The sequence below is a fragment of the Brienomyrus brachyistius genome, chromosome 3 (genome assembly GCF_023856365.1).
Source record: "Brienomyrus brachyistius isolate T26 chromosome 3, BBRACH_0.4, whole genome shotgun sequence".
Lineage (NCBI taxonomy): Eukaryota > Metazoa > Chordata > Actinopteri > Osteoglossiformes > Mormyridae > Brienomyrus > Brienomyrus brachyistius.
Window position 1 is genome coordinate 8,289,907 of NC_064535.1, and position 27,904 is coordinate 8,317,810.

Genomic DNA, 27,904 nt, shown 5'->3' on the forward strand with positions numbered 1-27,904 from the left:
CATTACCTCGCAGTCAATATGAACTCCGGCTGTTGAAAAGAAAAGCGGCGATAATTTCTTTTATTGCCTGCTGGTTGTGGCGATGTTTTGGATCATTTCAATTCGTATCGAAAGTTGGTATTCATCAGAGTGAACAGGAAATTGCCCCGTGTGGAGGCTAGCTGAGCCTGTGTTGCGCTTGTTTTGAGTTGGATGCCTTTCCAGCCTCTTAGTCCCGAGTGAACCTGGGCAACATGCATATTGGAGGGCATGCCATGGAAAAATAGCACCTAGTAACTACCAGGCTTTCCCGTGCTGCCGTTACTCCTCCGCGTCCACGCATGGGGGATAATTTAGCCGAGAACATGCGGCTGCATTCCGACAGCATGCCGGCACTCTGACTGGTGGGGGGGGGGGGGCAGGGGAGTGATGTCATAATGGACTCTCTCGGCTTCCCCTGCTGTTTTTTTCTGGTTTCAGCATCCGTGTGACGCGAGGTGGGGCCCACGCGCTGACCCGATTCGCCCAGCCTGCGGCACCATGCCTCCCCCGGGGATGATGATATGATTTGGTGACAGGGCTGGGGGGAGGGGTGGGGGCATGTACATTTTATGATAGCGCTTCTCCTGGCCCACTTTCAGGATTCAGGAAGGATCCTTTTTTTGGACGGCGCTGAGACGGGGGGGTGGGGGGGGGGCAATGTGTACGCAATTTTTGATTCCACGCTAGTGGAAGGGAGGAAGGGAGCAGAGAAAAATCCAGAAAAAGAAGTGGGTGGCTTGTATTTATCGCCCACACTACTGTACATGTTTAGCTGGATGTCGAGCAACCTCATGGAGATTATCAGTGGAGATCTGGAGGGCGGAATCTCCTTTTGTATTTTACAATGGGGGAGGATTTGCGGGTGTGGGGGGGGGGGTGTACCATTTGTAGAATACGGCCTTCTTCTGCCAAATGATAAATGCGGGTCTCACAGGAAGGACAGAAAAAGATCACCCCTGGGGGTGGCATCGTGATTATCCGTGAAAATTCCGTGCTGCTTATCTGCGAGAAACGCTTCGCTGTGTATCTGCATGTTTAGAGCAGCGTCCGCATATATGTTACTTATGAAGGCGGACGTGCCTTTTAATAGCGACGAAACCCCGCGGTGAGCAGCGCAGCTCTCCGTTAAACAGGGAACGATGTTTTTTAAAGCGGCTTTGTAGCATCTAGCTAACCGCAGAAACTGGCTGCTGAGCCGACTATGTTCCATCACGCTAAATGCTAACCTCTGGAGGAAAGCGTCCTGGAAGATTCAGGAAGCAGCTGTGGTCTGCTAAGGGCTTTGTTCTAATGCCTGGTTTTATCTTCTGCTGTATAAATTGGTAAATTTTTTTAACTTTGATTAAAATAGTAGGACTGCAATGTAAATGCAGTAATTGGGAGAGAGAGTCAAAAATGTGGTTGAGGATACAGTGGCTTCATAAGTGTGCCTCTAACAATATTAAGTGCCATCTATATTAGTACCATCCATCCATCCATCCATCCATTTTCTGTAACCGGCTATTTTGCTCATGGTTGCAGGGGGTCGGGAGCCTATCCCAGAGTGATGCATGAGGCAGCCATGTTAGTACCCCCATAAGTAAAACTCACTCTATACCAGTGGTTCCCCACCTTTTATGCACCGCGACATATTGATCTCCTCTGGGCGCTCCTGCACGTCGCCGCTGTGGCAGCCGGAACTCCCCCCTACTCAAAACACATTTCACCTCGTCTGTTCCCAGAGCTTTGGAAACAGGTTTTCCATTTACAACTTAGGCATCAAAGGCTACCTGGCTGCAGCAGAAGCACCTTCTCCTCTCTACACGACACAAGCTTCCCAGAGACGATTAGTGGGCCCTCGGTTTGCCGTAAGGGTGCTATTGATCAATATGTCCTCCACCGTGTGACAGGGAGATCTAATGAAGCTGACCTGTCAGCTCCCTGTAGGCGCTGTGTCGGGACGCCTCAGTTCACCCGACAGGGGATTGTGTAATTGTGACCAATTCATCACCTGCGACCAAGCACAGGAACCAATTAACATGGCTATAATTGGCAAGCGGCATGACCCAGAGAGCCACTACTGAGCCCTCCAAATGGGACGGAGTAGTCCTGAGCTTGTCTGATTGGGGGTTTCCCAATCCCCAGTACCGACCCACAGCCTGTGGCTGCAGAAGGTTGGTGGGTTCATCGTATATAAACGATATATTCTCTGTTTCTTCTTGGTCGCTCAGCCTCTGATTGCATCAGACAAAATGGAAACGGGGAAGTTTATGAAACTGTCTAATCAGGTTTCTCACCAGGGCTTCTGTGTCAAAGTACGAAGAAACCCCACCCCGTTAGATCAGGGAGAATGAGGTGGAGCACATGTCGCCCTTGTGTGCCCTTGTTTCCGCATCCGGGGAGGGGTCCTAGCTCCAAATGAATGCCTATGGCCCCCCATAAAATAAACACTTGAATAAAAAAAATGGTTAAGGCATATAGTGACTGATGACTGCTTTCTGTGGTGAGCAGTCGACAAGTTGAATTCCCCCCCCCCCCGTGAAAATCATGGGCCCGGCTGTCGCATTTGTCCTGCTGCCGACTCTGGTGTGTACGCATGTGTGTGTGCTGGAGGGGTTCTGTTATTCCGGCTGTCCTCAGCTCCACCCTGCCACCCCCCAAAAAAAGCTCAGCTTGTACTCTGGTCCACAGGGAGGTAAACAGTGTTTCTGTGCTGCATAATCTGGGCAATTTCTCATGTGAAGACAAATCATGGGCAGTGCATTACCTAAAAAACACAGTATATATTACACTACGCTCACGGCGAGTCGTGCGGCCATATTACACCCATTCATTTAGAGACTGGGGTAGTTGTTTTAGAGAAGCAGTTTCTCATGCACAGTAAGGTATGCCCACAGTGTCTAGGCAGGTGCAAGTGCAGGTGAAGTGGAGTGCAGGTATTTGGGAGGTATTTTCCACACAGAGATGATGTCAGAGTAACATCCTGACCCTACTGCCCCTGTGAGTGATAAGGAAGCCTTACATTCCTACACGTACAACTGCAGGTACCTGAGCACAAGTTCAGATACAAAGAGTCAAGGGCAGCTAAAAGGGTGTTTAGCTTCTCCACCTCCGATTACCTGCTCAGAGTAAGGCTACAGAATTTGCTCTGGCCCAACGGTGTAGCCCCTTGCTGAAAGGCTTTTTGGAAGCACACGTCGGCTCAGATAACCGGAGTAAGAGGACAGTAGGTGAGAAGTAGTCTCCTTCGAGGCCTGCCACAGTCTCATTTTTGCCTGCGGTCGCCAAGGTGAAATCGACACCCTTTTCAAAGACACGGGGGAATCCGACAAGCTCGTAAATGTTTAAATCTAGTTAAATGGGTGTCGCATCAAAAATGCATGGAAGCAACAGACATGAGATTTACGGCAGCGAAGCAGATGATGTGAATTGTTTAAAGAAAAAAGTGTTTTGTGGCTTGGTCATGGAGCTGCTGGTGGTTTGGGGATGGTTATACAACACTGTAGTAGGTCTCCACTACTGTGGCTTGACATTGAGATACGTGATATGGTTTATATCTGCAAAGAGTCAGCAATGAGGCTGGGGGACCCATAATGGATGCCTTGCCAATCGCTGATTGATTTAACCCAGTTCCCATTGGCTGAATTATTGATTTCCTTTGCACACTGAGGGCCGACTCTAACTACAGGCAGCTGCTCCGGGCCTCCAAATTACCTGCGTCGTGGAGAAAGTGAAATGATCATCAGTTACCTTTGTGGGGGGGTCCCAAGCAAAGCTTTGCCTAGGGTCCCTGAAAAGGTAGAGCTGACCCAGCCTTTACATTACACCACCACAGGTTTGGAGGCCTCAGTGTGTGTAATTTTGGAAATAATCATTCTAATCTTGCAACGGCTAAGTAATCATGAAAAATGAAAGGATGGATGGATGGATGGATGGATGGATGCCTTTCGCTGTGACCCCCAAGCTCTTGTGACCCCCAAGCTCTTGTCTTGTGTAGAGCAGGATGGGGGAGGAGAAAAGAGTACTTCCTCATGGGGATCAATAAAGTGTTAGTCTTCTTGAACAGCTTTTTCTGTGGAGAGCAGCGAGACATGAGAGGGACTGAAGCTGGGCTCCCGTCTATGCGAGCTGAGGCTGCATACGCTCTCAGGTTGGCGCGCGACCGGCGCCTGGGGCCTGGCTGCAGTCAGATTGCTGGCAAAGGTACATCTGGGCCAAAGTAGACTTGGCCTGCTGGCTTGGTGCTTCCGCTAGCTGACTGTAGTGATGTGACGAAGGCTTCAGAGGTGGCAGGTGTGACGGGGGGGCGATGTTCACAACAAAAAGCAAAGAAGCTCAAGTTGTGGTTTCAATGTGTGTGATTCAGGATCGTCCCTCGTAGAGGGGAGGGAGGCAACAGATGGCAAGAGGACTATGGCCTGTATCCTTGGCCTACGTCAGCAGGAGTGCACGTCTCTCCTATGCACTTTTATTCACACTGTCGCATCTCCGGGAAGATACCCAACCCCTCAGAGCCACCAGTGGGCGGCGTCCTTTAGCTTGTAAACCTGTGAAACACACCTCAGGTCAAACAACGTGTGAAAGGCATCTCTCGCTGGATCATCTATGTGAATGCTGGGAGAACATGAAAACATGCAACGTGTTCAATGTACAAATGGCCTGAGCGGGAAAGAAGGTCTGAGAGAGAGAGAGCGAAAGGCCTCGATTGGGCTCAGTGCTTCCAATAGGTGCAGCCCTGCAGCATTAGGGGCAGGGGGTGTGTGGGGGAGGGGGTGTTATTTTGTGCATGTGCTGTGACCTCGTTTTTGGGTGCTTTCTTGCACATCTTTGCGTAGAAGATTCTACATGAAGATTCCAACCTTTTAGTTGATTCTACAAGAAGATTTCACAAGAAGATTCCACAACTTACTCGTGGAATCTTGCACCGGTGCAACGTCCTTTAATAGTTGGCTGATTTCAGTGGCTTATATAAACTGATATTAAGAATAAAGAAAACGTGTTGAAATTCACCTCCATCTTTTATCCAAGTCAGGCTCATGGAAATACCTAGAGCCTATGTCAAGCAGCATAGGGCACAGGGCTGGGGATACCCAGAAAGGGATGCCAGTCCATCGCAGAGCATACACAGACACACACACAGGTCTGTAATTATATCTTTTTGGGGACTCTCCATTCATTTCTATGGGGAAAACTCTAATCCCAACATGACGACCTTAACCCTACCCAGCCGTAACCTTAACCATAAGTAACCAAACAAAATACGAGACTTGTTGCATTTTTAGTTTATTGATTGCATTCACAGATCTTTGTGTGGAGCTGGGAAAGAGTCAAAACGTCAAAATATTTGGTCCCCACAATGTAATATAAACATAATCCACACACACACACTATCAACCAATTAGCCTAGCCTCTTGAGAGAACATGCAAGCTCCACACACAAGGAATGGAGATTCAAACTCCAAACCGTACAGCTGCGAAGCAAGAATGCTATACACAGAACCATCCTTGTACGTGTATTTTGGATGGGCACATGATAGGCCATAACCTCACTATGCATCCCTGGTTTAAATGTTCGCCTATTCACAGCTTCTCTCTGATTCCTCCTGCAAAGAGACGTTCGAGTGTCGGACGGCAATCTGAAAGGCGTCCAGAGGAAAGCGCCATCATGCCATATCTCCATCATCTTCTCAGCATAGTAATTACAGCGTTCGCTTTTTTAAACGGTGTGCCAGTTTTCCTGGAGGAGTAATATTTAAACGAACAGCTAATGAAGAAGGGGTTATTGGGCCTTTTATCTTAGTCTCTGCTGACCTGTGAGCCAATGAATTTGCCGCTGGCCTCCGGAGGACGGCAGACGCACAAAGCAATCGCGGTAAGGAGCGCAGATACGCCGCGACCCTAATCACAGCGGCAGGCAAAAGGGCACTCTCTCCCGCCACTGTGAGTTTGTTCTTTTTTTTTGTTCCCACTCTTAATCTGGCCAAGATGTGAAAATCTGTCATTTGGGGAGCGTATTAAAACGGAAATGTCAGAGAAAGAGCGAAACACTGCGACAGAGGCATGACCAGAAATAGAGTTGCCGGCATTAAACGCCACATGATGGAGCAGCTGCCTCACGAGGACCAGACCGAACCGGAAAGCTCACTTATTCGTCTCTGCTGGCTGCGATGAATGCCAGTGATTACAGTCCTAACCCGTCCCGGATTGGGATCCTTAAATACAATCCAAAAACGTTCGATTCTATTGATGCAGGCCAAAACTCAAGATGGATCCTCGAGTCTGACTAGAGCACAGAAATTTCACATGGGGCGGCAGAAATGAAAGCGTTCCCTTTTGTTCAATGGGAAATGTCCTGCATGTTTTCGGGGACCTTCTGCATTCTGTTTGAAATGCTTCAACATCTGTTGAAGGGCCTGGCATGAAAATATGTTAAATAAGACTCACTGCACTAGAACTAGAATGATGTTCTTTATTTTTGACGTCACATGATTTTTAATACACTTTTTTCAGTTTTACTCAAGAGGGAACATTCACACCGCTGTCAGACAAATGAAGGGTAATCAATATGGAAGGGAGTGCAAATGATCCTGCTCTAGATTTCTTAGCCAGATAATTCAACCAGTTTTTGACTTCCTGTAACTTTGCATCATTATGTCAGTTGGATCATTCCATAACTACACACCTGTGTAGGGATATTTGGTTTAACAGAGCACCATGAATGCCTCCAATGTTTTGCTTTCTGACATGGTGGAGCTGTAGTTTGTGTGCTGCTTCTAAAAGATCGCTGTGCTTTATTACTCCCGTGAATCCTGGAACGCCACGTAGAATCCTTCAGCTTCAGTATTTATAAATAAAAATATTAACTGCTGTCAATTAAAGGTTAGAGGACTGTTTGTTGATGGAGAAGTACAAACTCAACAAAGGGCAGCCATTTCAGACCGAGACATGAAGATCAGCCACATTGCTTTGTTAACCTACCCTATGGATGGAAAAAAGCTCCAATGCTAACCTACCCTGTGGTCTGAAAGATGCTCCAATGCTAACCTACCCTATGGTCTGAAAGATGCTCCAATGCTAACCTACCCTGTGGTCTGAAAGATGCTCCAATGCTAACCTACCCTGTGGTCTGAAAGATGCTCCAATGCTAACCTACCCTGTGGTCTGAAAGATGCTCCAATGCTAACCTACCCTGTGGTCTGAAAGATGCTCCAATGCTAACCTACCCTATGGTCTGAAAGATGCTCCAATGCTAACCTACCCTATGGTCTGAAAGATGCTCAAATGCTAACCTACCCTGTGGTCTGAAAGATGCTCCAATGCTAACCTACCCTATGGTCTGAAAGATGCTCCAATGCTAACCTACCCTATGGTCTGAAAGATGCTCCAATGCTAACCTACCCTATGGTCTGAAAGATGCTCCAATGCTAACCTACCCTATGGTCTGAAAGATGCTCCAATGCTAACCTACCATCGTCTGAAAGATGCTCCAACCCTGCCCTGACCAAATCTATAGCTGAACTGTTTCAAACACACAGCTGTGTTCAGGCCAATATTCACAATTTCTCAAAATCATTGTTTCACAAGCATGATTATTTTTTGGATCCTATAACAAACGGTGAGTATTAAAAATTTCTGTACTAGCACCATATCGGTGAGGTGTCCAGGGCCAAATGACTCATGCTCACTGAAGGGAATCTGCTTTGGCGCTTCAAACCCCAGCCAGGTATGTAAACACGGTCCTCTGAAGCCCTACCGCCCTCCTCGCGTCTTTAAAGGTCAATGCACTGGGGCAGAGGCTGCATACACAGCTCTTCACAGCGGAGGCCCGCTCTTTCCTGATAGCCAGCACACATTTTGACATAGATTAGCGAAGTGTTTCCGAACCCAGTCCTCGGGGGAACCCCGGACAGTCCACGTTTCTGCTCCGTCACAGCTCCCAGCCAATCAGGAACACCGAATACCTGGTGCAGGTGTGCTGGGAGCTGAGAGGAAGCAAAAACGTGGACTGTCCGGGGTTCCCTGAGGACTGGGCTGGGCAACACTGGATTAGTGGCTGCACTATGGTCTTGCATGTTTTTCTTTCAAAGCATTTTCATTTGCGTAAGCCTGTGTACATGTGTGTGAATGTGTTTTAGGAGAGGCAATGAAAGCCATATATTGTGACTCTGTGTGAAAAGCACCTTTCAAACATTTTATAGAAAAAAAGACACTTTATTATCTTATACATTCATCTCTGGGTATAATAATTATCATAATAATATTATCAGTACATCAAAAATAATAATAATAATAGTAGTTATATATATAGAAAACTAAACTGTTAAACTACTCTTTACATCTCTTAAAAACATAAAGTTTTGTTTTACTTTGTTTTATATAGTTATTTCCGTCAACAATAATAAAAAAAAAAAATCACAGAAAATTTAGTAAGTAGCGGCTGGGTATGGTAGAGGGGCAGCATCTAGATGTTTGTGATGTTTTGTACGTAACACCAGTATGGGACATGAAAGTTCACATGCAGTTGAGAGGAGCAGGTAGTGTTTGGGAGAGAAGATAGCAAAGGCTTTACCTCAGTCCCCAAACCCTCTTAGGACTGATGAACGCCTATGGACCCAGCTCTGAAGTTCAACAGATATGGGTTCAAGTCATCCTGTAGAGTAAATGCTGTAAACAACAAGGGCAAAATGTTTGCCTCTTGCTTTGTTATATGCTTTATTCTCCAAGGAGGTAGGTCTATACCCAAGTCTATCCCACAGAATGCTCATGGCAGGCTTTTAATGTGTAGAGACACAACGTATAAAGCAGAAAGTACAAGGACACATGGATGATCGAGGGCGACTTATGATGTCGTGTGGGGTTGCCTCTCATGAGGGGTGGTTCTTTCTGGGGAAGGGTTTGCATCCAAGGGCAACTGCAGCTTGTTGAATGGAGAATGGAGAGCACCACCCGTCTCTGCTGGGCCAGGAGGTAACCACCTCTCGGGCCTACAGAAGGACCCAGTCTCAGCGAAAGTCAAGATCCGTCAAAACTGTAAGGGAAATCATGATAGGTACCTTCGTCGGTGACCTTTCATAGAGGTACGGGCATAAATGTGTTTTAACGAGAGCATGAAAGAGTGCTTCCTTTGAAGGTTTGTGAAGTTCCTACCTGTCCCAGAGCTTCACACTTCGACAGGTGTTGGTGCAACAGCCAGCCGACATCAGAACTGCAGAACAAACACAGGATGATGTTCTCAAGAGCTTGATGAGGAGGCAACAAGTAGATAGTCAGCAGAAAGTCCTATTCAGAGCATGAAGGCTAGAGACAAAGAGGCAGTGGACAAAGACCCGTAAAAGCTGAGCCAACAGGAAGACAAGTAATTAAATAATAATAATAATATTTTGAAAGACTTCTGTGTTGTTTCAGCTGTGAACCTGAGGCCTCAGGAAAGATCAAAGGGTATACAATTCCTCTATTACTCATACAATATGTATCACTGCTGTGTCAGAGCAATGGAATGAGCCTGTCTCTCTCAAAAGTCTATTCTGCGAGTACCCAAGCAGTCATTTTCTGCAGCAAGCCAACATTAGCTATAGACGGACTGGCTAACATGGGATCGGGGAGGGTCAAGACCTGGTCTCAGCGTCAGTCACAGCCATTCTCTGAGGCTGCGGTCGCCACGGTGACAGCCTGCTAAGCTAGATTTAAGTGTCTGGCTTTCCTGTCTGCTTCTCATGCCCCCCCCACCACCCCCCAGCACACACACCGCTGGTTTCACACTGTCTAGCAATAGAGGATCACCTGCAATTGGAGGTGTGATTCAATGTGTTTACGTGGTGTTAAAAGGAGTCTTCTGTTAACACCAACCTGAAATGATATGCACAAACACACTGACACACACACACACACACACACACACACACTTTAGAGGAATCAGGTTTTTGTTCTTCTGCGCTACACAGAAAGACCAGGAATGTTACATGAGCAGTAGTTTCGGCTTCAAGCTTAGAAAGAACATCTGCCTCTTTCACATGGGGCTCATCTTTTTTGTGCAATTATTCTCCTGTAATGGACACATATTGGGTCATGAATGATTCATAGCGTCACATCTTAAGACCTCAAAGCGGGACCTGCACCTGCACTGACCTGCTAACATCGGCAACGACTCCTTCTGAGTCTGCAACGCAGCTGATCCATGACTTTGGAAGTAGGTTTAAAGAGCACAGGATTTAACTTTGAAGACTAGTGTAAAAGAGCTGTCTGCACACTTTATGTCAGGGGTGTCCGATCTTATCCGCAAAGGGCCGTTGTGTGTGTGGGTTTTTGCTGCAACTCCCTAATTAGATTACTAATTAGAGGACTGATTGGCTGAAGAGTCCTCACACCTGGGTTTGGACAGCTGACCTACAGGTTACCCCAAAAACCTGCATACACACCGGCCCTTTGCAGATCAGATTGGATACCCCTGCTTTATGTACTCTAATGGCATCTGACTACAACGCCTTGGGTAGAGCGCCTTCAGTTTAATGCCCCTTTTCTATTGTGGAGCCATAGAAAGCCGTACTGCAAGGACCTGTATTACTATTACAGTCTGAAGCATCAATATCCAAATATTATGAGGTCATGTTTCATATCAGGACCCTCAGTTATGCTCCTTGATGGGTTTAATACTACAACTATGACTTTGACGTCTCTGACGTCTTTGTAGAGCAAATGAGATTCATACAGGAGAATGTTTTGCACGGAGCTATTGATGAAATTTCACCATAACAGTAAACCCTTCAGTAAATATAGCAGAAACTAAAAAAAATGCCAGATAACTTATCCTACTTTGGGCAGAAATTTCGACAGTGAGACCTAGAGTCACAGCTCAAAATTTATCCAGAAGTGCCAGTTAATCCCTTCATGGTTCCCAGCCTGTGGTGCAGTACATTTCAAAAGTTAGCTATAATATAGTGATTGCAAATGATAAATTCACTGGTTATGTGTCATGTCTTGGATACCGATAGCAATGGACAAAGAAAACAAAACATAAATCCAACACTAAACACTATCTGTCAGAAAAACATCTGATTTAATGTTATCTGTTTTCACAGTGACATGTCAGCAATGATAAAATTAAATATAAAACCTTATGTGGGCTTTTCCACTCAGAAACTAATCCTTTACGATGTGCAATATTAAGATAAGCCGTTAAAAAAAGACTTAACAAAAGATGCCCGTGTATTTTCTTGACATTCACCATCATTGTACTTGAATATCCTTCTATCCCTTTTTAGGAATACCAGACACTACAGCTTAGTGCATAGTTATAATTCATTTAAATGAATTGAAATCGTGCTGATATTTCGTATAAAAACAACTTGCGTGCTTCTCCATTCCTGCTGCCTTGTCATTGGCCTACATAGGAACAGGCCTCCACTGCCTGGCCTGTCATGCGATGTAAAATGCCCGCCTGCAACATTTGCCTGGTTCCATTTTCTCCCCATTAGGGTTAATGCAGACCAGTAGCTCTCGTTCTGCAGAAGCACAGGGACGCCGGGAGAAACTACTGCCCACTTGCGCACAGGATCTCAGCTTTATTATAGATGCCTGCTTTCGTGGATGTCAATCCACATTGTTTTTGTTGAAGGCAGATTAATTAGCATGTTTGGTATCTGTTGCTTTCCAAAGCAAGACGCGGATCAAAAGGTTTCTTCCTCTTTCTTTAATACAAATCCACCCCCAAGCTCGCGTCAGCTACATGCTCAGGTATTCTGACAGTCTGTAAAATCACTGTTATCAAGTGTCAGTTGCCATGACTACTCAACAGGTCTCGGTGACAATGCTCTTGTTAAAGAATTAGGGGAATAGGGGAACATCATTCAGCTCTGTCCCGGTTCTCAGACGTTCTCAGTCATTTACAGGAGCTTAGAGTTCAGACTTTCTAAGCGAAACTGCAAAGCAGATTATCTGCACCCTCGAATTGTACGGTCCGAATGACAGTAAAGCTTTTACTTTGACTTGACTTTGATCTGACCAAGGCTTAGTTGTTACTTCCCAATTTATGATTTTTGAAAGGTTAAAATGGCCTCACTTCCTGCTTTGTAATTCATGAAATTTATTATAAAAACGTGTTTTTTTTTCCCTCCTCACCTGCGTATTTCATAAGGCTGCAGTGGGACAAAAAAAATCGATACCTTTTAATTTTGCATCACACTCCTTAGATAATTTTCAGCATGCAACATTAATTATTTACCACGAAGCAAAAAAAGGACAACATCACTCGGCAAAAATACATGCTTAGAGTGGCATTTTTTGTCTGTTTCACCACAGTGACACTGGCAAGGCATTATGGGTAATAAAACAGAGACTCCTAAATGGAGAAAATAGGCCTGCGTGGGTTTCAGGGTTTATTTTGCAATGAGGTAATAGCATAAGCACTCATAAGCTTTGCTAGCATGAATTCTTATTATCGATTAGTCATAATTTACACTGCATTCATGTGACTTGTTGTGCATTTCGTGTGTTCTGTCCTGATTTGCTGAACCACTTCCTATTCTGTCAGTAATTCAATGCTGTCCTAACATTGTGGGGTTAGTCTTGGACACCCAGGCGAATCTGTGACAGCACTGGTGCTAATATGCTACATGGACATGGTGAATAAGGTCCCTTTGCTGACAGGCCATGGGACCTAGGGAAACATGTAGGATACATTATCCTCTCTCACTGAGGTGCACAGCTTGCTGGTTTCTCTCCTAAGGGCAGATAATGATTTGCGTAACGACACTCAGGGATTCATTATTTAGCATCGTATAAAGTGCCAGTCATACTTATCTCCCTCAAAATGATGCGTGCATCACCTGACGTGCCTGGCATCGCGGCTGGGCACTAGCTGTCTGTTGTCCTGCTGGAGATGCAAGGGCCTGGCAGGGTCTCGCCACAGTCATGTGACCAGAATGGCGGTCCAATAGGGATGGAGAAGCAGTCATGCCCACGGTATCTGACCAAAGGCTTTCACCGCTAGCCACATCGGTTGGCTGTTGTGGTTGAGCGATTAAGCGGAACTCATCTAGGATGACATCCAGTATAAAAATGCCTCTTCCAGCATTCAAATGTTACAGCAATATAAATGAATTTCACTGAGGTGCTGCTCTTTCATATAGGCAGCCCTCTGGTGTAAAGCACTGGAGACCTGGGTAGGTCTCCTAAAGGTGACCCCCGAGACCTCTAGGTCTCTCTAATGATCGAGCACCGTCTGGACCTCCATGAAGCCTACTTGCGTCGTACTCCTGTATGTGACAGATGCCCTGACAGCCCCTCATAGCTGCCCCACAAGCATGCGACAGGGGCATCTGCCCAACCCAGCATCCGTGGATTGGGCGAAGAGGAAAGCTTCCCTAACAGGAAACGCTGCATGCTGAGTCAAAGCACCAGAGTGAAGACTCAAAGCATCATGGTGAAAGCAATGGGGCACCAAGTCAAAGCACCGGAGTGAAGACTCAAAGCATCATGGTGAAAGCAATGGGGCACCAAGTCAAAGCACCGGAGTGCCGAGTCAATGTACCAGGTATCAGGGTGCAGAATCAAAGCACAGGGGGCAACGAGTCAGAGCACCATGGTGCCGATTCAAAGTAGTAGGGTGCCGAGTCAAAGCGCACATTCTGGACTGCCTGATGTATGGCACGGCAGTGGACATCTGATGACCCTGCAGGACCACCTAGGGACTAAAATATGGATTTCTTCTCATGCTGGGGCCCACAGAGCTGCAATGCCTCGGCTTAAAGCACAAAACAAACAATACTGTTGTAACAAAACTAGTTCTAGAATTACAAAAAACAAGTGGACCCATGCACAATTGTTCCATTATGAGTCTGGGCTCTAGCTCCTACTACCACATCTTCCCTTCCGAGTCGCGTGTCAAGGTTATGCACTGACAGCTGATGGCGACCAGGCTTGTGTTCAGTTCATAAGAGGCGAAGACGCCGATTAATATGCAAATTATTCCTCACTATAAATAATGGTGGGGGGGCTTCAAAGAGTAATGCTAATTGGAACCAGACAAGCAGCTGCTGGCCTATTTCATGGGCTGGCTCTACAAGTGGCCTGCAGCAGCCATCGGAGATGGAGACTAATCATTGCTAACAGCAGCAGTAAAGACACAATGGGAAAAGGTGCCCATTGGCAGCAGGTCTTCATCTCCAACTTGCTTCAGTCCTCCAGTATCCCAGAATTCCGCACCTTCACCCAAGGCACTAGCGCATTAATGCTTAATGGTCTTTCCCTTTGCTTTGAGACTTTTGCTGTCCTTCATCCTGAGGGCCGTGACATCAGCCAAAACAACAACCGCGAGGAACGAACATGATTTATTTCTGATTCTTCTTAATGCTGCATTGCTTTCTATTTATTTTTGTCTGAAATAGTCTTCATAACTGAAACAGCGGGGAGGACAAATGCGGCACAAGTGAAATCTGAAAGCAGTAAAAACAAGCTCCTGTATAATCACTTGTCCCACAGCGCCTGCAGAGAGCAAACGCAGACGTACTCGTCAAAGCGCAGGCAGGACACTGTCAATGACAACAACCACTGTGGGTGAAGGACCTCCAGTCCACTGACCGGCCAGTGTGGACATGACAGGTCCAACACCATCCTTTCTCTGCTGCTTTAGGGCCCAGTTTTAGCCCTTAATCCATAAAGCCACGTAGACCTACCTCTTAAACACCCCCCGCCCCCCACTGAGAACTGGATGACCTTCATTTCTGCTCAGCCTCAATGTACTTAAAATTTTCATTGCCACCAGTGATATGTGGCACCCGCAAACTAGCTGTCAAAAGCAGTAGTAAAATTGAAAAATACTTTTTTTTTCAATTATTGACTCAGAGTGTGACTAATTGCTTGTTAAGACTTATTAAGAACGTGTTGTTAGGGATAATTGGACTCTTAGACTCCAAAGTGTAAAGATAGGAATCCATTGTACTATTACTTGAACAGTGTCTTAATAGTGGAATCTAGCTGTCTTGAAGCTACACTCTGTCATCCATAGTGATCGATTTGCATACTAGGAGGACTGTGACATCATCAGCAATGAACCAATCAGGTCCATGGTTTCTGAGAGGAAGCTGAATCAGCGCGATTGCTCTTCTTAAATGGTCACGGAAGGTGTCAGTTCCCCCCAGATTTAGCATAATTATTCGATTGCTGAGGCCATGCCAGCGTTGCGTAACGTCTGCCAGCTGATTGACTCATTGCCTGGCACGTGCCCGGCTGGCTTGGCGGCGCTCCATCGCTCCACGCTGCCACATCCGCAGCCCTTGCCGCGTCTGCTGCATCGCGAGCCGCTCGTCAGACCCGTGCATGTGCCTGGCCCTCCGTCTGCAGATTAATACCCTCCCTCTGCCAGTTCTCGTTTCCTCTTCCGACTGATGTTCTTCTACACTTCCTCTATCACTCCACACTTCTCCCTCCACGTCGCTCTTCTACCCCCCCCCCCCCCCACACCCCACCAGATCCTACACAGGCCTGAAAAATCCTGGCATCTCCAGAGTATATCCAGCATGTCCTCCTGCATCTGTGGAGCCATGACAGCTCGCTGTGCAGCGGGCAGTACGACGAGTCAGGGCTCAGACAGGTAAACCAGCCCCGGGCAGGGGCTCTGACTCAGCCCCCATGCTGCCGCCTTGGTGAAGCAAAGCTTTCTCTGTGTTTATTTTTTGCTTTGCTATTGAGATCAGTGTGGTGCTGGGACACTCCATAGCAGGGCAGGGAGCCAGGCAGCTTGATAAGGTCTGTATCAATACCGGCCCATAGATGTCTTATCATTCAGCCCCATAGTGCCATTATTCAGTTCTAGGCCTGATGCCCTTTAGGCTGCCTGAAAGTTTGTGTAAATATTGCTTATCTCCAGACAAACTAATGTAATGTTTTTGGACTGCCGGAAAGTTCCTGGGGGAACATACGGACATCTAGGGGCGGGAATCAAACTCTCACCAAAGAGGAACGATGCTAACGGCGCTACCCACTGTGCCACTACACGCACCCTGCAAGAGGCGCTAGCAAAGAAAAAAAATACGGGCAAAAAGAAAGCAAATTGCAGCATCCATTTACACACATAAACACAAAACAGCAAGCAGAGTAAAAAATGAGTGCCCTCTGTTGCTTAGCAATAAAAACCTGCCAAAAGTAATATGCAATAGCATGGCTTCTGCGAGCCCAGCTGAGAGAATTTCATGCCACATTTCGGGTGATCTATCACCGTTGTCAGCTCCGTTATTATTTCCAGTCCAATACACTGTAATTTGCAAAACAACAGGTCTACAACTTACACACCTTGGCCCAGGTTCACTCAACTGGGTCTGGAAACATGTTTCATTGTTATAAGGGCAGCTTTGGCTTTGATAATAAATTACAAGAGGCTATAATTACACATTAAAACAGATGGGATGCGTACGTCACAGAGAAAATAATCTCTAATTACCTCAGGCACCCAGACTTCAAAACCAGTACCAGACCACCACGACTTTCTTGCTTAATATTTTCTATAACATTCTATAGTTGGACAGTAACAGAATATGCAAATGTGAGAATATGTAAATGACAGCAGTAGCCTATGGCAGGCATGAGGATCAGGCCACAGGAACACCCTGGCCCGCATACATTTGATTGGTAGCTGTCAGGGGGAAGGCCACACCCCCTTCAGTGAAGCTGGGACCCCAGCAGAATGAGGGATGCGTATCCAACACCCCATGCAGTCAGGGGAGCTGAGCCTGCAGACAGACTATGTAACATTATCCAGCAGTACACTTTTTATAGCCTGCCTGGGCGTAACACAGCCCTGTTGGCACACAGATGCACTTCTGATTCCCATTCCCCCCCCAGACAGAGGTTACTGGCACAAGCCCCACCCCCAGATATACACAGTCACGTGACGGCAGTCACTCCGCAAAACATATTGTCTATTTGCCATTATGCTGCTAACAATCTGATGAATATTGAACAAATGGTGAGGACAACGAGTGAATGATGGATGAATGACAACGAATAAATGATGAATGACAATGAAGGAATGAATGTCAATGAACGAATGAATGTCAATGAATGATTGATGGATGAATGACAACAGAGGAATGAAGGGTGAATAACAATTAATGAATGAATGTCATTGAATGAATGAATGAATGAATGAATGAATGAACATGGAACTGTGTTTCATACTGTATGTAACACCAGAGGTAACTTAACATTCATCTGCGAACTCAACTCAGAAATCAATACCCACCTGTTTAAACAACAAATTAATAAAGAGCCCAAATGCATGTATATCAGGGTTACACCACAGGATGAAGATCGATACTAATCTGACAGCCAGACCTGCTGCGTTGGTTGTACAGCTGCCATCGTCCTGGAGATCACCCTGGCTTTCTCGGCTTCCTGAATGCCAGCCTTTTACCTTGCTGTATTTTTATTTTTTTTGCCGTATCATCGCATTCTCTCCTTCAGGAGGAGGAACGATTGCATTGCAGCCTGCTGCCATTAATTCTCTGCAGATGAGGAGTTCTCAGTCTCCCAATGAAATGAGTGCAAAGAGGCTAAACTGAACATTACTGTCCCAGCCAGGGGAAAAGAGAAAAATCCAGAATATGCACAGATATGGCCGTTCATGGGTGCTATCCTCATGCAAATGGGTTCATTTCATTTTTACAACCAACATGACTTACAAACTGACATCCTGCTCCCTCTTTACGAGCACTTGTGTGACGGGTGAGGAGCATCACTCAGAGTGACTGAAACATCCCTTTGTAGGTTTCACAGTGGAGGATCATTCTTAACGGTGATGTGGCTCATGCCCTCTGAGCTCTGAGGCAGAATATCAGAGTTTGTCATTCTCAAGGTCAATGAAGGTCATTCTCAGGGCAGCTGTAACTGCCTCTCCAGACTTCTATAACTGATTATGAAGGTCAATTGAGGGTCATACCTATAGTCTCTCATCAGATTGTGCTGGCTGTCACAGCATAAAATCATCAGTTAATTTGTCATCCTTTAGGGCATTGTGGACCTTCACCACTGGACTGAATCTTACACAGACAGAGTCGACGTCTTGACTCAGATATTTGCTGACTGAAAACACCTTAATTTTCCCAGCCTCCCCGGCTGCTAATATGGGCTGTTCCATCATCTGCATCACTAGACCTCGGGAGCTTCAAAGCCAGCAGAGCTGTCTAAAATTTCAACTGGATTCCTACGTCCTATTTCGCTTATAGTGACGGATAAAGCACAAACGCCCCCGGTTCTTGCAGGAAAGCCGTATTAAGCTACAGTACCTTAAGCGTTGGGGTACCACAGTAGTATCTATGCAGGATTTCTACCAAGCAAGGAATTAAGTATCATGGCATCACACAGACAGGATGTGAGTCTTTCTTATAGGAATCATTCGACTAAAGACATTAAGTGCGTCACAGGACCAAACTACAGATTTCTCTGAAACTGGAACAATCTGATCTTGTGTAATGACCAGAAAACCTTTTTTTTAAAAAAAAAAATCAGTGCAATCCTCATTAAAATAACTGTGGTCTTTGCTTGGTACACTGCTAAAAAAAAAACAAAGTCTGCAGAAATAAGCCTGGCTCTTAAAGGATAATCCCCAGTGGTTTATGGAGAGCCAGCTGTGAGATGGTTAGATGATGATATGGTCAGCGTGCACCATAGGTGGGGCTGAATGTGAATTTTCAACTGTGGACTTTCGCTGGATTGTTGTAAGCTCTCTCATAGGCCGTGGTCTGTTTTGTTTTTTTTTTACTTTTTTTGTGTCCCCCCCGCAAGTTTTCCAAAATACAAGGATACTGCTTTCTGTCAACAACTGCCTACACAGCAAGGCAGATGTGTACCATTACAAAAACAGAGGCCACTGCCATTAAAAACGGACAGAAGATGAGGAAGGTACAGGAGGTCAGGAGTGAAATGTGGACGGTGAACATACGACCCCTAAACTCAGAGGAGAACCATTTGATTGAATGAGCATCGTTAAGCGCTTGAGCTGTACAGGTTGCTGCAGGCAGTTTAGTGCGTGTTGGACAGACGAATGAACAGCGGGTGTGTCTTTAACCCAGGACAAAACGTCCACCTTGGGGGCGACTGACCTTTCTGCTTAAAATCAGCCACGGCTGATTGAAATCAGCTAAGCGACCTTTGGCATCTGACCCATTTTAACTGCTGTCTGTCTTTCATAAACGATTCTCCTGATATGTTTTGTATTCCTTTCAAGGCAAAAAAAAAAGCCACATTTTATCCCGTTGCTTTAAAAGACCCACTACAGTCCTTCCCAGTGTAATTACCTTTAAATGATATGCTGTTAGTTACCTCTTGTGTCAGAATGCAAAGCAAGTGATTTGGTCCCAGTAAAATATTCTGTGGCTCTATTACACTAAACTGCTTTCAGTTTTTTATCTGTGAGGGGGAGGGGGGTCTCCTTACCAAGCACAGTGGCATATTAAAAAAAACACACACATTAAAAAAAACCTTTGACCCTATTTAAATGCTGGGAGCCAGCAAACTTCACGGGGTTTCATCGAGGCCTTCAAATTTGTGCTTTGAAATTTGGAACATGTCAGTCCTGCAGGAACCCAGGCAAAAAAACTCTTCCTGCCAACAAGCCCCCCACCCAGTACAAATAATCCACATGTCTGTCAACAATGCATCTGTTTATTTAAACAGCTGGTATGCAGAATTAGAACCGCTGACCATCAAATCCCCCCAGTTTAAATCTGCCTTTAAAATGTCTTCGTATGAGCGTAATAGACGCAAAGTTCACTGCCAATAATGATGTTGGAAAAAAACTCAGAGCTCCTGCTGTGTGTACGCATACGGTTCTGTGACACCCACCGTTCATGCCATTGTAGAGGCCACGGTGGTGCGGTGACGACTCCTCCCCCGCCGGTCTCCTCTGCAGCGCCTCCCTGCCGGGGCTGGTCAGCCTCACTTCGGGGCAGCCGCTCCCCACCGCACGTCCCTTCTGTAGGTGCTCTGGCGTGGAGATCAGGGTCTGTTGCTTGTTCTCCAGGCCGCTGCATCCGCCGCCTATGCTGCCCCTGTGCTTCTGGAAAGCCTCCGGGCTGGTTGGCCCAGCCCCGACCCCGAGCAGATGCTTCTGGGCCAGCCGGTCTGCACAGGACTTGCCCTGCTTCTCAGGACTTTGCCTCCGCAGGGTTTTGTGGTCAGGTGTGGAAACCGACCCACAGCGAGGTCGGCATGCAGGGAGCAGTGGGATAGAGTATTCGGGGCTGGTGCTCCGGCGCCGCCCTAGAGGCTCGGAACTGGACACCTCCCCAGTCCTGACTTTGTGAATGAGCTCTGGGCTGCCCCCTGCCCCAGAGCACGCCAACGGCTGCTGCTTGTGGACCAGGTGGTCGGGGCTGTCCGTGCTCCCCGCACTGGATGTGCTGCTACCATCTCCCAGGTCCCGTGGTACGCCAGAGCCAGGTGTGACCATGGGGCAGGGGCTGCCCTGGCTGTCGACTGAGTTCCGGCAGCCCACCAGAGCGCTGCCCACCCCGCCTTTCTCCTCATCCAACAGGAGGCAGAGCTCCTTCAGCTCCAGGTTCTCCTTCAGCACCTCCTCCTGCCTCGCCTCCAGCTCCTTTAACTTCTGTAAGTAGAAGGCCACCTCCTTGCGCATGACGCCGGCGCTGTAGCGGCCCAGCCGCTGCCACTCCCGTGACACCTTCTTCCCCTTCTGCCTGTCATCGTCCAGGAAGCAGCAGAGGTCCCGCAGCTCTTGGTTGTCCTCCTGGAGCTTCCGGTTCACATCCTTGGACAGGGAAGTAGAGCAGAGCAGAAACAGAACACAGGATAAATACAGAGGCTATACAGCAGCTCCTGAAGTCTGAAAATTCATTTTCAACATAGGCTAAATTCAGACCAAGTATATGCTTGTGGAAGTTTTACTTACGCAGAAATGTTCTGAGGACAGAACGAAAAATGATTGGTTCAGAGAGATAACCAATCAGATTGCAGATGAGGTGGGTCCAAGTAGTTAGAGGAGGCAGGACCAAGACATCTGATTGGTTGGACTCGCATCCTCCAGTCGCTTTGACCCACCTCCTCTACAATCTGATTGGTCATCTCTCTGAACCATTCAGTTTTCATTCTGCCTTCAGAAGAATTTTAAGTAAAACCGCCATGAGCCAAATATATCGTCAGTGATGTAACAGAATTGTTCCCCCAGTTCACCGTTTTTACTGATGCCCACCCCCACCTCCCATATTGACAAGTTATCCTTCAGGGGATGCACCCCCCACCCTCCAAAACTTCTGACACAATTCAAACACCGGTGTGAACCCAGCCTATCCAAATGCCAAGGGCATAGATTTGGGTTTGGACAATAGGGACATACCCCAACCAATATGGAGGGAGTACAGCATGTTCACAGGGGCGGTGGGTACTGCCGAATGCCCACCTCTGGGTGGTATCCTGGTTATACCACTGCCCCCCCCCCCCCCCCCCTCGCTGGACCGGCAGCAATGTGTGTCTTCCTTTTTATTTGTAAGTTACCGTATCTGGGAGTTTCACTGGCCATAGCTGTGCATGCACGCCTCATGTGATGGTCCTTAGGTGTTTTATTGAGGCTACCATCTCTGGCCGTTTGGCCATGTATTCCTTTTTTCCATGTCGTGACCTCCGCCGGGCTGAGGAATCACGGCTGCCCAATTAGTTACGGCCGTATTGGCTTTGGCTTCGCTGGCTTAAGCGACATCCCGGGTACTTCGTCTCAGCCTCACTAAATCTCCCACTAATAAGCCCAGGGTCTAAATTTCACGACCTGCGCCTTTAAATCACCTTTGTTACAGAGTCTCAACTGCAAGCCACCAGTGACTCTCATTCTCAGCCTCTCTGCCAACTATCTTCTTCCTTTTTAACCAGCATTTCTCGCCAAGCCCAGCGTAACATTCCAGGTCACATGATTCATCCGACTTAAGTATGGTTACGCTATACGATTCCCCCCCCCCCCCCCCCACACACACACACACACTTAATATGATCAGAATAAGGTTGCAACATAACATCGTAGTAACATTTTAAGGATGAATATGAAAAGAGTTTATGTGCGGATTGATCTGAGCACATTCAGGGTGTGATCACCGACATATTTAACTCATATTTAAAAAAAATATCTTTAGTGTCCTAGATATTTAATCTCTCTTCACATGAAAACAGCCTAAATGTAATATTAAAATTGTGTGTGTGTGTGTGTTTTACATGGTTTAACTACGGGCACTTTCAGTGCATATTCAGCATTCCTTCAAAAATACATCACTAAAATTATCTCTGTTAGAGTTACTCATAAAGTAGCGTATCTCCAATGTTCGTTGAATATGCACATGCTTACACTAATAATATATGTAAAGGTGTGTGCCGAGTACAAAACTTCCTCGGTACCGGCAAGGACGCCTCACCTTTAATCCGCGGATTTCGTTCAAGTGCTGCTGAAGCCGCCGATTAACCTCGCGTATCAGATTACTGTGGTCCAGCATCAGGCTCATCTTCTCGTCCTCAGCCTTCCGCAGCCTCCGCACCAGGTCTTCCTTGCTCCACTTCAGCAAATCGTCGTCCGTCAACTTGGATATATCCTCGGCTGGACTTTCGGCGGTTTTTGACATCGTCAGCTGAAGCTGGGGCTGCGTCGCCTTCTCCATGGATTTAAAGTTATTCGAATACGGACACAAGTAGAAAAAAACACTATTTTAAAAATCCTTTAGCGAAAACCCCAGCACGCCGGCAATTCCAAATTAGGCTGTTAAAAAATGCTGTACAGTTTATTATATATACTGTATATTTTCTTGCTCTCGGTACTCCATCCTGAATTTAACGTCCAAAGAAAAAAAACCTATATATATTCCAATTAAACTGCAAGATAGTAAGATTGTACATTTAATTCCGCTAAAAATAAAAATGTAAATCTTGCGACTTATAATAATTACCCTGCTTCCCTTGCTCCTGCATCCTTTCTGTACTAAGGAGACCCTCGCCGGCTCCCAGGCCGCCGGTGAACACGCCTCCCACGGCGTGCACAGCCTCTGCAAAGAGAGAGCGCTGCCAGCGAGCGCATCGAGGGAGGGTACAGCGTTGGCTGACAAGCAAAACGGAAAGGGAAAGAGGGATAGAGCGTGACTGCAGCGAGAAGGACTGGCACACAGTGGTGAAAAGCGTCCTCTTTTTCCCCCTCCTCCAGCCCAGTTCTTTCCTGCTTTTGCGTGGGATTTGGGAGTGCGTTTCATTGCTGCCTAGCGCCACCTACAGGACCGAAGCATTCTGCTCATACACCAGATATAAGACGCTATGCATTTTAGAATATAAAATGCTGGAATATCTGAAGTTACAAATTGACCCAGGAACAGCATTTTTAAATGATCGGTAGCCCATTTCGCTATAGGTCTTAGTTGACTGACGTAATTACTGAAGTAATTTACATCGAGCGTTAAACTGTCCTTTGCAGTGATAAATTTTACAAATCTAAAATCCTTAAAAGTGTCAAAGACAAATCATTCATTTATCCATGGGACAACATGCACACAAGCGGTCAGCCAGCTGTGGAGGTGTGAGGTTTCAGCCAGATATGTGCGCAAAAATATAGCAAAACGCAAATACCCATGTCCTTCATCACAAACATAGCACTTCTGATTTAACGTGTTACTTACAGTATGGCAACCTATGTAGTCTAATGCAGAGTGAAGTTCCTCTAGTTCTATTTAATTGAAGATAATATATTTCTTAATTTGTTCACTATTATTTAATTGGTACTGTTATGCAAATGAGGCTGTTGCTGCTTGTTTGACTCCAAATGGCATCAGTTTCCTATAGATCTTTACATCCACAAAGAGTCTCCAACAAAAGGAGTTTATTAGCAAAACTAATGCAAAGGGCTAACCAGAAAATAAAGGAACCATGAGGGTTCTAAACAGAACTGATAAAACAGAAATCAAGGCTGGGGCAGTACCAGGACCACAGTACTAAAGGCAGGGAGGTACTCAGGAAAGCTACACTCCAAGGAACCAGCACAACAACACAAGGCAACAAAGGGAACCAGCCACAAGGAATTAGCAAGGAGCTGAAGAAAAGCAGGCAATAATGAATGAATGAACATGAATCAGGACAGGTGGGAACCATATCTATCTATCTATCTATCTATCTATCTATCTATCTATCTATCTATCTATCTATCTATCTATCTATCTATCTATCTATCTATCTATCCATCCATCCACCCATCATCTATCTATCTATCTATCTATCTATCTATCTATCTATCTATCTATCTATCTATCTATCTATCTATCTATCTATCCACCCATCCATCCTTCTATCTATCTATCTATCTATCTATCCATCCATCTATCTATCTATCTATCTATCTATCTATCTATCTATCTATCTATCTATCTATCTATCTGTTTTTTGTGGCTTATGGCAAATGAAAAGTGTCTGTTTGAATCCTGAGAAAAATAGTGTGTTCTACCAGTAGCATACTGGCATATTTCATCAAGGTTTTATAATTAGAAGTTACGACAATAATTAATTGCATAATGTAACTTCCCAGTCGACTGTATTTACCCTGGGATAATATCCGTCTTCATGCCATTCCTCCACATGATTGTGCTGAGAACGTTCAGAAAACGTATCACGAAGAGCGAAACACCATGATGGTGTTCGTCGAACGTAATATCCTGTCGCCCCCTAGTGATGTACAGGCGAATTCTCCCAAGTTTGTACTACAATAAAGAAAGATTCACGGCTTAAACAGAGGTTAGCCACTACTGTACCCGGGGCTGTCACTATCCCCAGTAATAAAAATACACAAGATGGCAGAAAGCTTTCTCCGTTTTATTCTTGACTACTTGTTTCAACTACAACCACCTTCAGGAGCACGCGGATTCAGTAGTACACAGGTACTACATTTCCAATAGTGGCCCAGTGTGTCACCCAGTTTCCCTGAATGGCTGATCCACTGAAGTTGTGGACCGCAAGCTGGCCCTCATTTTCAAATCCAGGCCTTGTCTTCATTTCTCCCAGATAGCTAGTTCAATAATTACTGATTCTGATTAGCCAGAGGCTTTACACCCTGCTCACTGGTAAAGGAAGGATGGAAAATCAGCAGGGCTTGGACCCCGAGGACCGTGATTTGATTTGCCCTGTTCTAGAAAGTACGGTGTGAAAAACAAAGAGATTAACCAGGACAGTGTCTAGCTATTGAAAATATCAGGGGCTCTCGAGTTTACCTGGGGCTTGACTTATTTGTTTTTGAAGGAAGATTAAGATCAGGGATAAAATACTTGGGACTATAGCCCCGAGTGTTCGGATTGACGCTCATGCAGTAAAAACTTTGTTAATTTCATTTTCAATTATTCAAGAGTTTACACAGTAAGACGAGGAAACTATTCTTCATTGTTACAGTCCATGCAAGGGTCGGTGTCCTGCTTCTCCTGCAAGATAAATACAGTTTCACCATAGTTTAGGATATACATAATCAGATCTGTAAAATAACGTAATATAATATAAAACACTTTCCATCTAAAGATTAATTAAGAAATTAAAATGAGGCATCTTCTTAGTGAAAACGGATAAGGTTTAAATTTAATTACCCTAAATATATTTTAAATACATAGCAAACGTCTATTATCTTTTTTTGTAACATTTCAAGTATGGAACGTGTTGTTCTGCCTGATATACTTCAGTACAGGTATGGGAAATTGTGACTTTAATTACATGATTACTGTGGGAGGTCCGGCTATGCAGGTAAAATGAAATCTGCGCTAAAATAAGAAGTGGGAGTTGCTGTAAATTGTTGGTTGTGATTTAATCTCGGGCAACCGCGTGTGTTGCAGTGAGAACCTGAGAAATGGCAGCGATTGTCTTCGTCTTTTGCCTCCTTTTGGCCTTGACATCCGCAGATGATTGGTCTGTGCCTTGGTTTTGCCATGGCTATGAATGTCCGCAGTACGAGCTCATTCGAGAATATGAGGTAAAGTGATTGTATCGCGTTTATTTCTTTCGGTGATTTACTGTTGATCGTTTCTTTATTTACTGACATTTTCTTTTTCTTACTGAACAGACTTTCGAGGAACGCTACTATAACGCCAGCCGCTGGATAATGACTGGTATTGAAAATACGGCGTCATCGGTCGTGTACGACGGTTTTATGAAATTGTATGGATACACCGACGGAGAAAATGAGAGAAGTAAGCAAGGCTTTGTAAGTGGGCTAAACGAAGAAAATAAATAAAAATTAACCTTTTTTTGGAAATTCATTTCAGATTGCAGATTGAAATTTGCATCAGTGTGAATGTTCAGATATAAGGTGTTTAAGCTGTAATACAGTGGATATCTTTCAGAACGATAATATTGCTGCTTCCTGTAACAGGTCAGGAGATCCCGATGACTCTTCCAGTTATCGTAGCGACGTCTCAGTCGGACAAGGATCCGGTATCGATCTCTTTTTACGTTCCTCCCAACTTCGACCTACCAGCACCCACTAACACAGATGTTGTGAGTCTGGACCGACCCGAAGGCAGGGTGTTTGTCAGGTAAGCATCAATTGAACAAATCAGAATAACAGCTTGCATAAGTTAAGTTATTGAGTGGTGTTGTTTGCGTGCCTTAATCATTATTTGGGCATGGTGCTCTGCCACTAGAACCTTTGATGGAATAGCCTCGGAGTCAGACTGGCTGGAGAACGTCAGTCAGCTACGGGAAGACCTGCTGAAGGAAGGGAAGGAGTTTGACGCTGAGAACTATGTTGCCGCTGGTTATGACCCTCCATGGAAATTATTTTTTAGGCACAATGAGGTCTGGGTCCCCGCAGTTTGAGTTTACTGATACTTATTAATGCCCCCCCGAAGCAGGGCTTGGCAACCCTGTTACTGTTATAATACTACTCTGTATATAATAATGCAGTTACTCGTTTTTTTCAGTAAACGATGTTCTTTCGCCGGGATGCCCATGCATATCTGTCCTGTATTCCGATAACTTCACCATATTAGACGTGATAGCCGAATGTCTTACTTAATGTTTCGCTGTCGTGTTAATTTTTAAAAGCCGATTTTAAAAGCAGATTGTTGCTTTAGACTCTTTTGCAATAAAATCTCCCTAAATACCAGTCATCTGTGATTTGTAAGATGAGTATGTCCGAGAAACGACTTCATAATTTCAGCCGACTAACCGGTTTGAAGAATGTGTTACGGACATTTCCTCATTCCAGGTTGACAATTAATTACCCGGAGGTTAAATGGTACAAACTCTCTGAGCAGTAGCACTTGTTCGGGTTGTTTAACAAGACATTTGTTCAGAGAAAATGCAGCATACAGTACATTACAATTGCATGATTAAAGGATTTAAGATGCATAAATAAAAGCAAGGATTTATTGCGTGTTATTAACTCCAAATAAGGTCTAAGAAAATAATTGAATAAAATACCTATTGTTTGTTATCTTTAAGATGCCATGTTTTAGTTTCTGGGATCTTAGAATTTCTGATGTTTATCAAAGATGATTATTTAGGGCAATAAAAACTCATTTACTGCTTTAAATCAGACAAATCAAAACAAGGCTGATGGATATTTACAGTAGGCTTTAGTTTGTTTTTAGGTCAGCAAGATTTGCTTCACTAAGGAGAGTTTTCTGTTGCTCAAACGAGACAAAACGAACAAACAGAAGCTGATGAATGTGTGCTATGTGCTAGATGGGACGTGACTGGATATTCAGATATGTCTGGTATATACATAAATGTCAGTATGTTGTGTGACATGACTTCAGTCACAGCCACAGCCACCTTTGATCATTATGTACTTAGCAGATGTTCAAGAAATTCCCACAGAAGTGACAAAATGAATGATTTGGAAGGTGCACTCTGTGTGTAATAAAGTGTATCACATAATATTCAAAATAAAACTATGGAAAGAGTC

At 45.3% G+C, this 27,904-nt stretch overlaps 2 protein-coding genes across 26 annotated transcripts; one reads left to right on the plus strand and one right to left on the minus strand.

Moving 5' to 3' along the window:
• Window positions 1–6,486: 6,486 nt before the first annotated feature.
• Window positions 6,487–23,107, minus strand: LOC125739534 (coiled-coil domain-containing protein 85A-like). Of its 25 annotated transcripts, none has more exons than XR_007397200.1 (6): window positions 22,404–22,998; window positions 19,834–20,758; window positions 9,148–9,205; window positions 7,395–9,028; window positions 7,080–7,149; window positions 6,487–7,044 (listed from the first exon to the last, which is right to left on the minus strand). XR_007397200.1 is itself a non-coding variant. In XM_049009751.1 (5 exons), exons 2-5 carry the CDS (start codon window positions 22,605–22,607, stop codon window positions 9,013–9,015), a joined length of 1,203 nt encoding a protein of 400 aa, XP_048865708.1. In that variant the 5' UTR covers window positions 22,608–22,637; window positions 22,929–23,107; the 3' UTR covers window positions 6,487–9,012. The 25 variants fall into 25 exon arrangements, 2 of the variants coding, with proteins under 2 accessions (XP_048865708.1, XP_048865706.1); XR_007397198.1 differs by having other exon boundaries at window positions 7,360–9,028; XR_007397196.1 differs by lacking the exon at window positions 7,080–7,149 and adding an exon at window positions 7,220–7,254 and having other exon boundaries at window positions 6,487–7,079; window positions 7,325–9,028.
• Window positions 23,108–25,796: 2,689 nt separating this feature from the next.
• Window positions 25,797–27,904, plus strand: soul2 (heme-binding protein soul2). Its single transcript, XM_049009568.1, has 4 exons — window positions 25,797–25,966; window positions 26,057–26,183; window positions 26,366–26,528; window positions 26,637–27,904. Exons 1-4 carry the CDS (start codon window positions 25,844–25,846, stop codon window positions 26,809–26,811), a joined length of 588 nt encoding a protein of 195 aa, XP_048865525.1. The 5' UTR covers window positions 25,797–25,843; the 3' UTR covers window positions 26,812–27,904.

Bases quoted from the DNA above. Each gene is read 5' to 3' on its own strand.
- LOC125739534 (XM_049009749.1), bottom strand. From the start codon at position 22,643: ATGGAGAAGGCGACGCAGCCCCAGCTTCAGCTGACGATGTCAAAAACC. The intron at 20,759-22,403 runs GTGAGGCGTCCT...TCCCTGTCCAAG, and splicing joins ACGAAATCCGCGGATTAAAG to GATGTGAACCGGAAGCTCCA. The intron at 9,206-19,833 runs GTGGGTGTCACA...TTTGTTCTGCAG, and splicing joins CCTCTACAATGGCATGAACG to TTCTGATGTCGGCTGGCTGT.
- soul2 (XM_049009568.1), top strand. From the start codon at position 25,844: ATGGCAGCGATTGTCTTCGTCTTTTGCCTCCTTTTGGCCTTGACATCC. The intron at 26,184-26,365 runs GTAAGCAAGGCT...TTCCTGTAACAG, and splicing joins CGACGGAGAAAATGAGAGAA to GTCAGGAGATCCCGATGACT. The intron at 26,529-26,636 runs GTAAGCATCAAT...CTCTGCCACTAG, and splicing joins GAAGGCAGGGTGTTTGTCAG to AACCTTTGATGGAATAGCCT.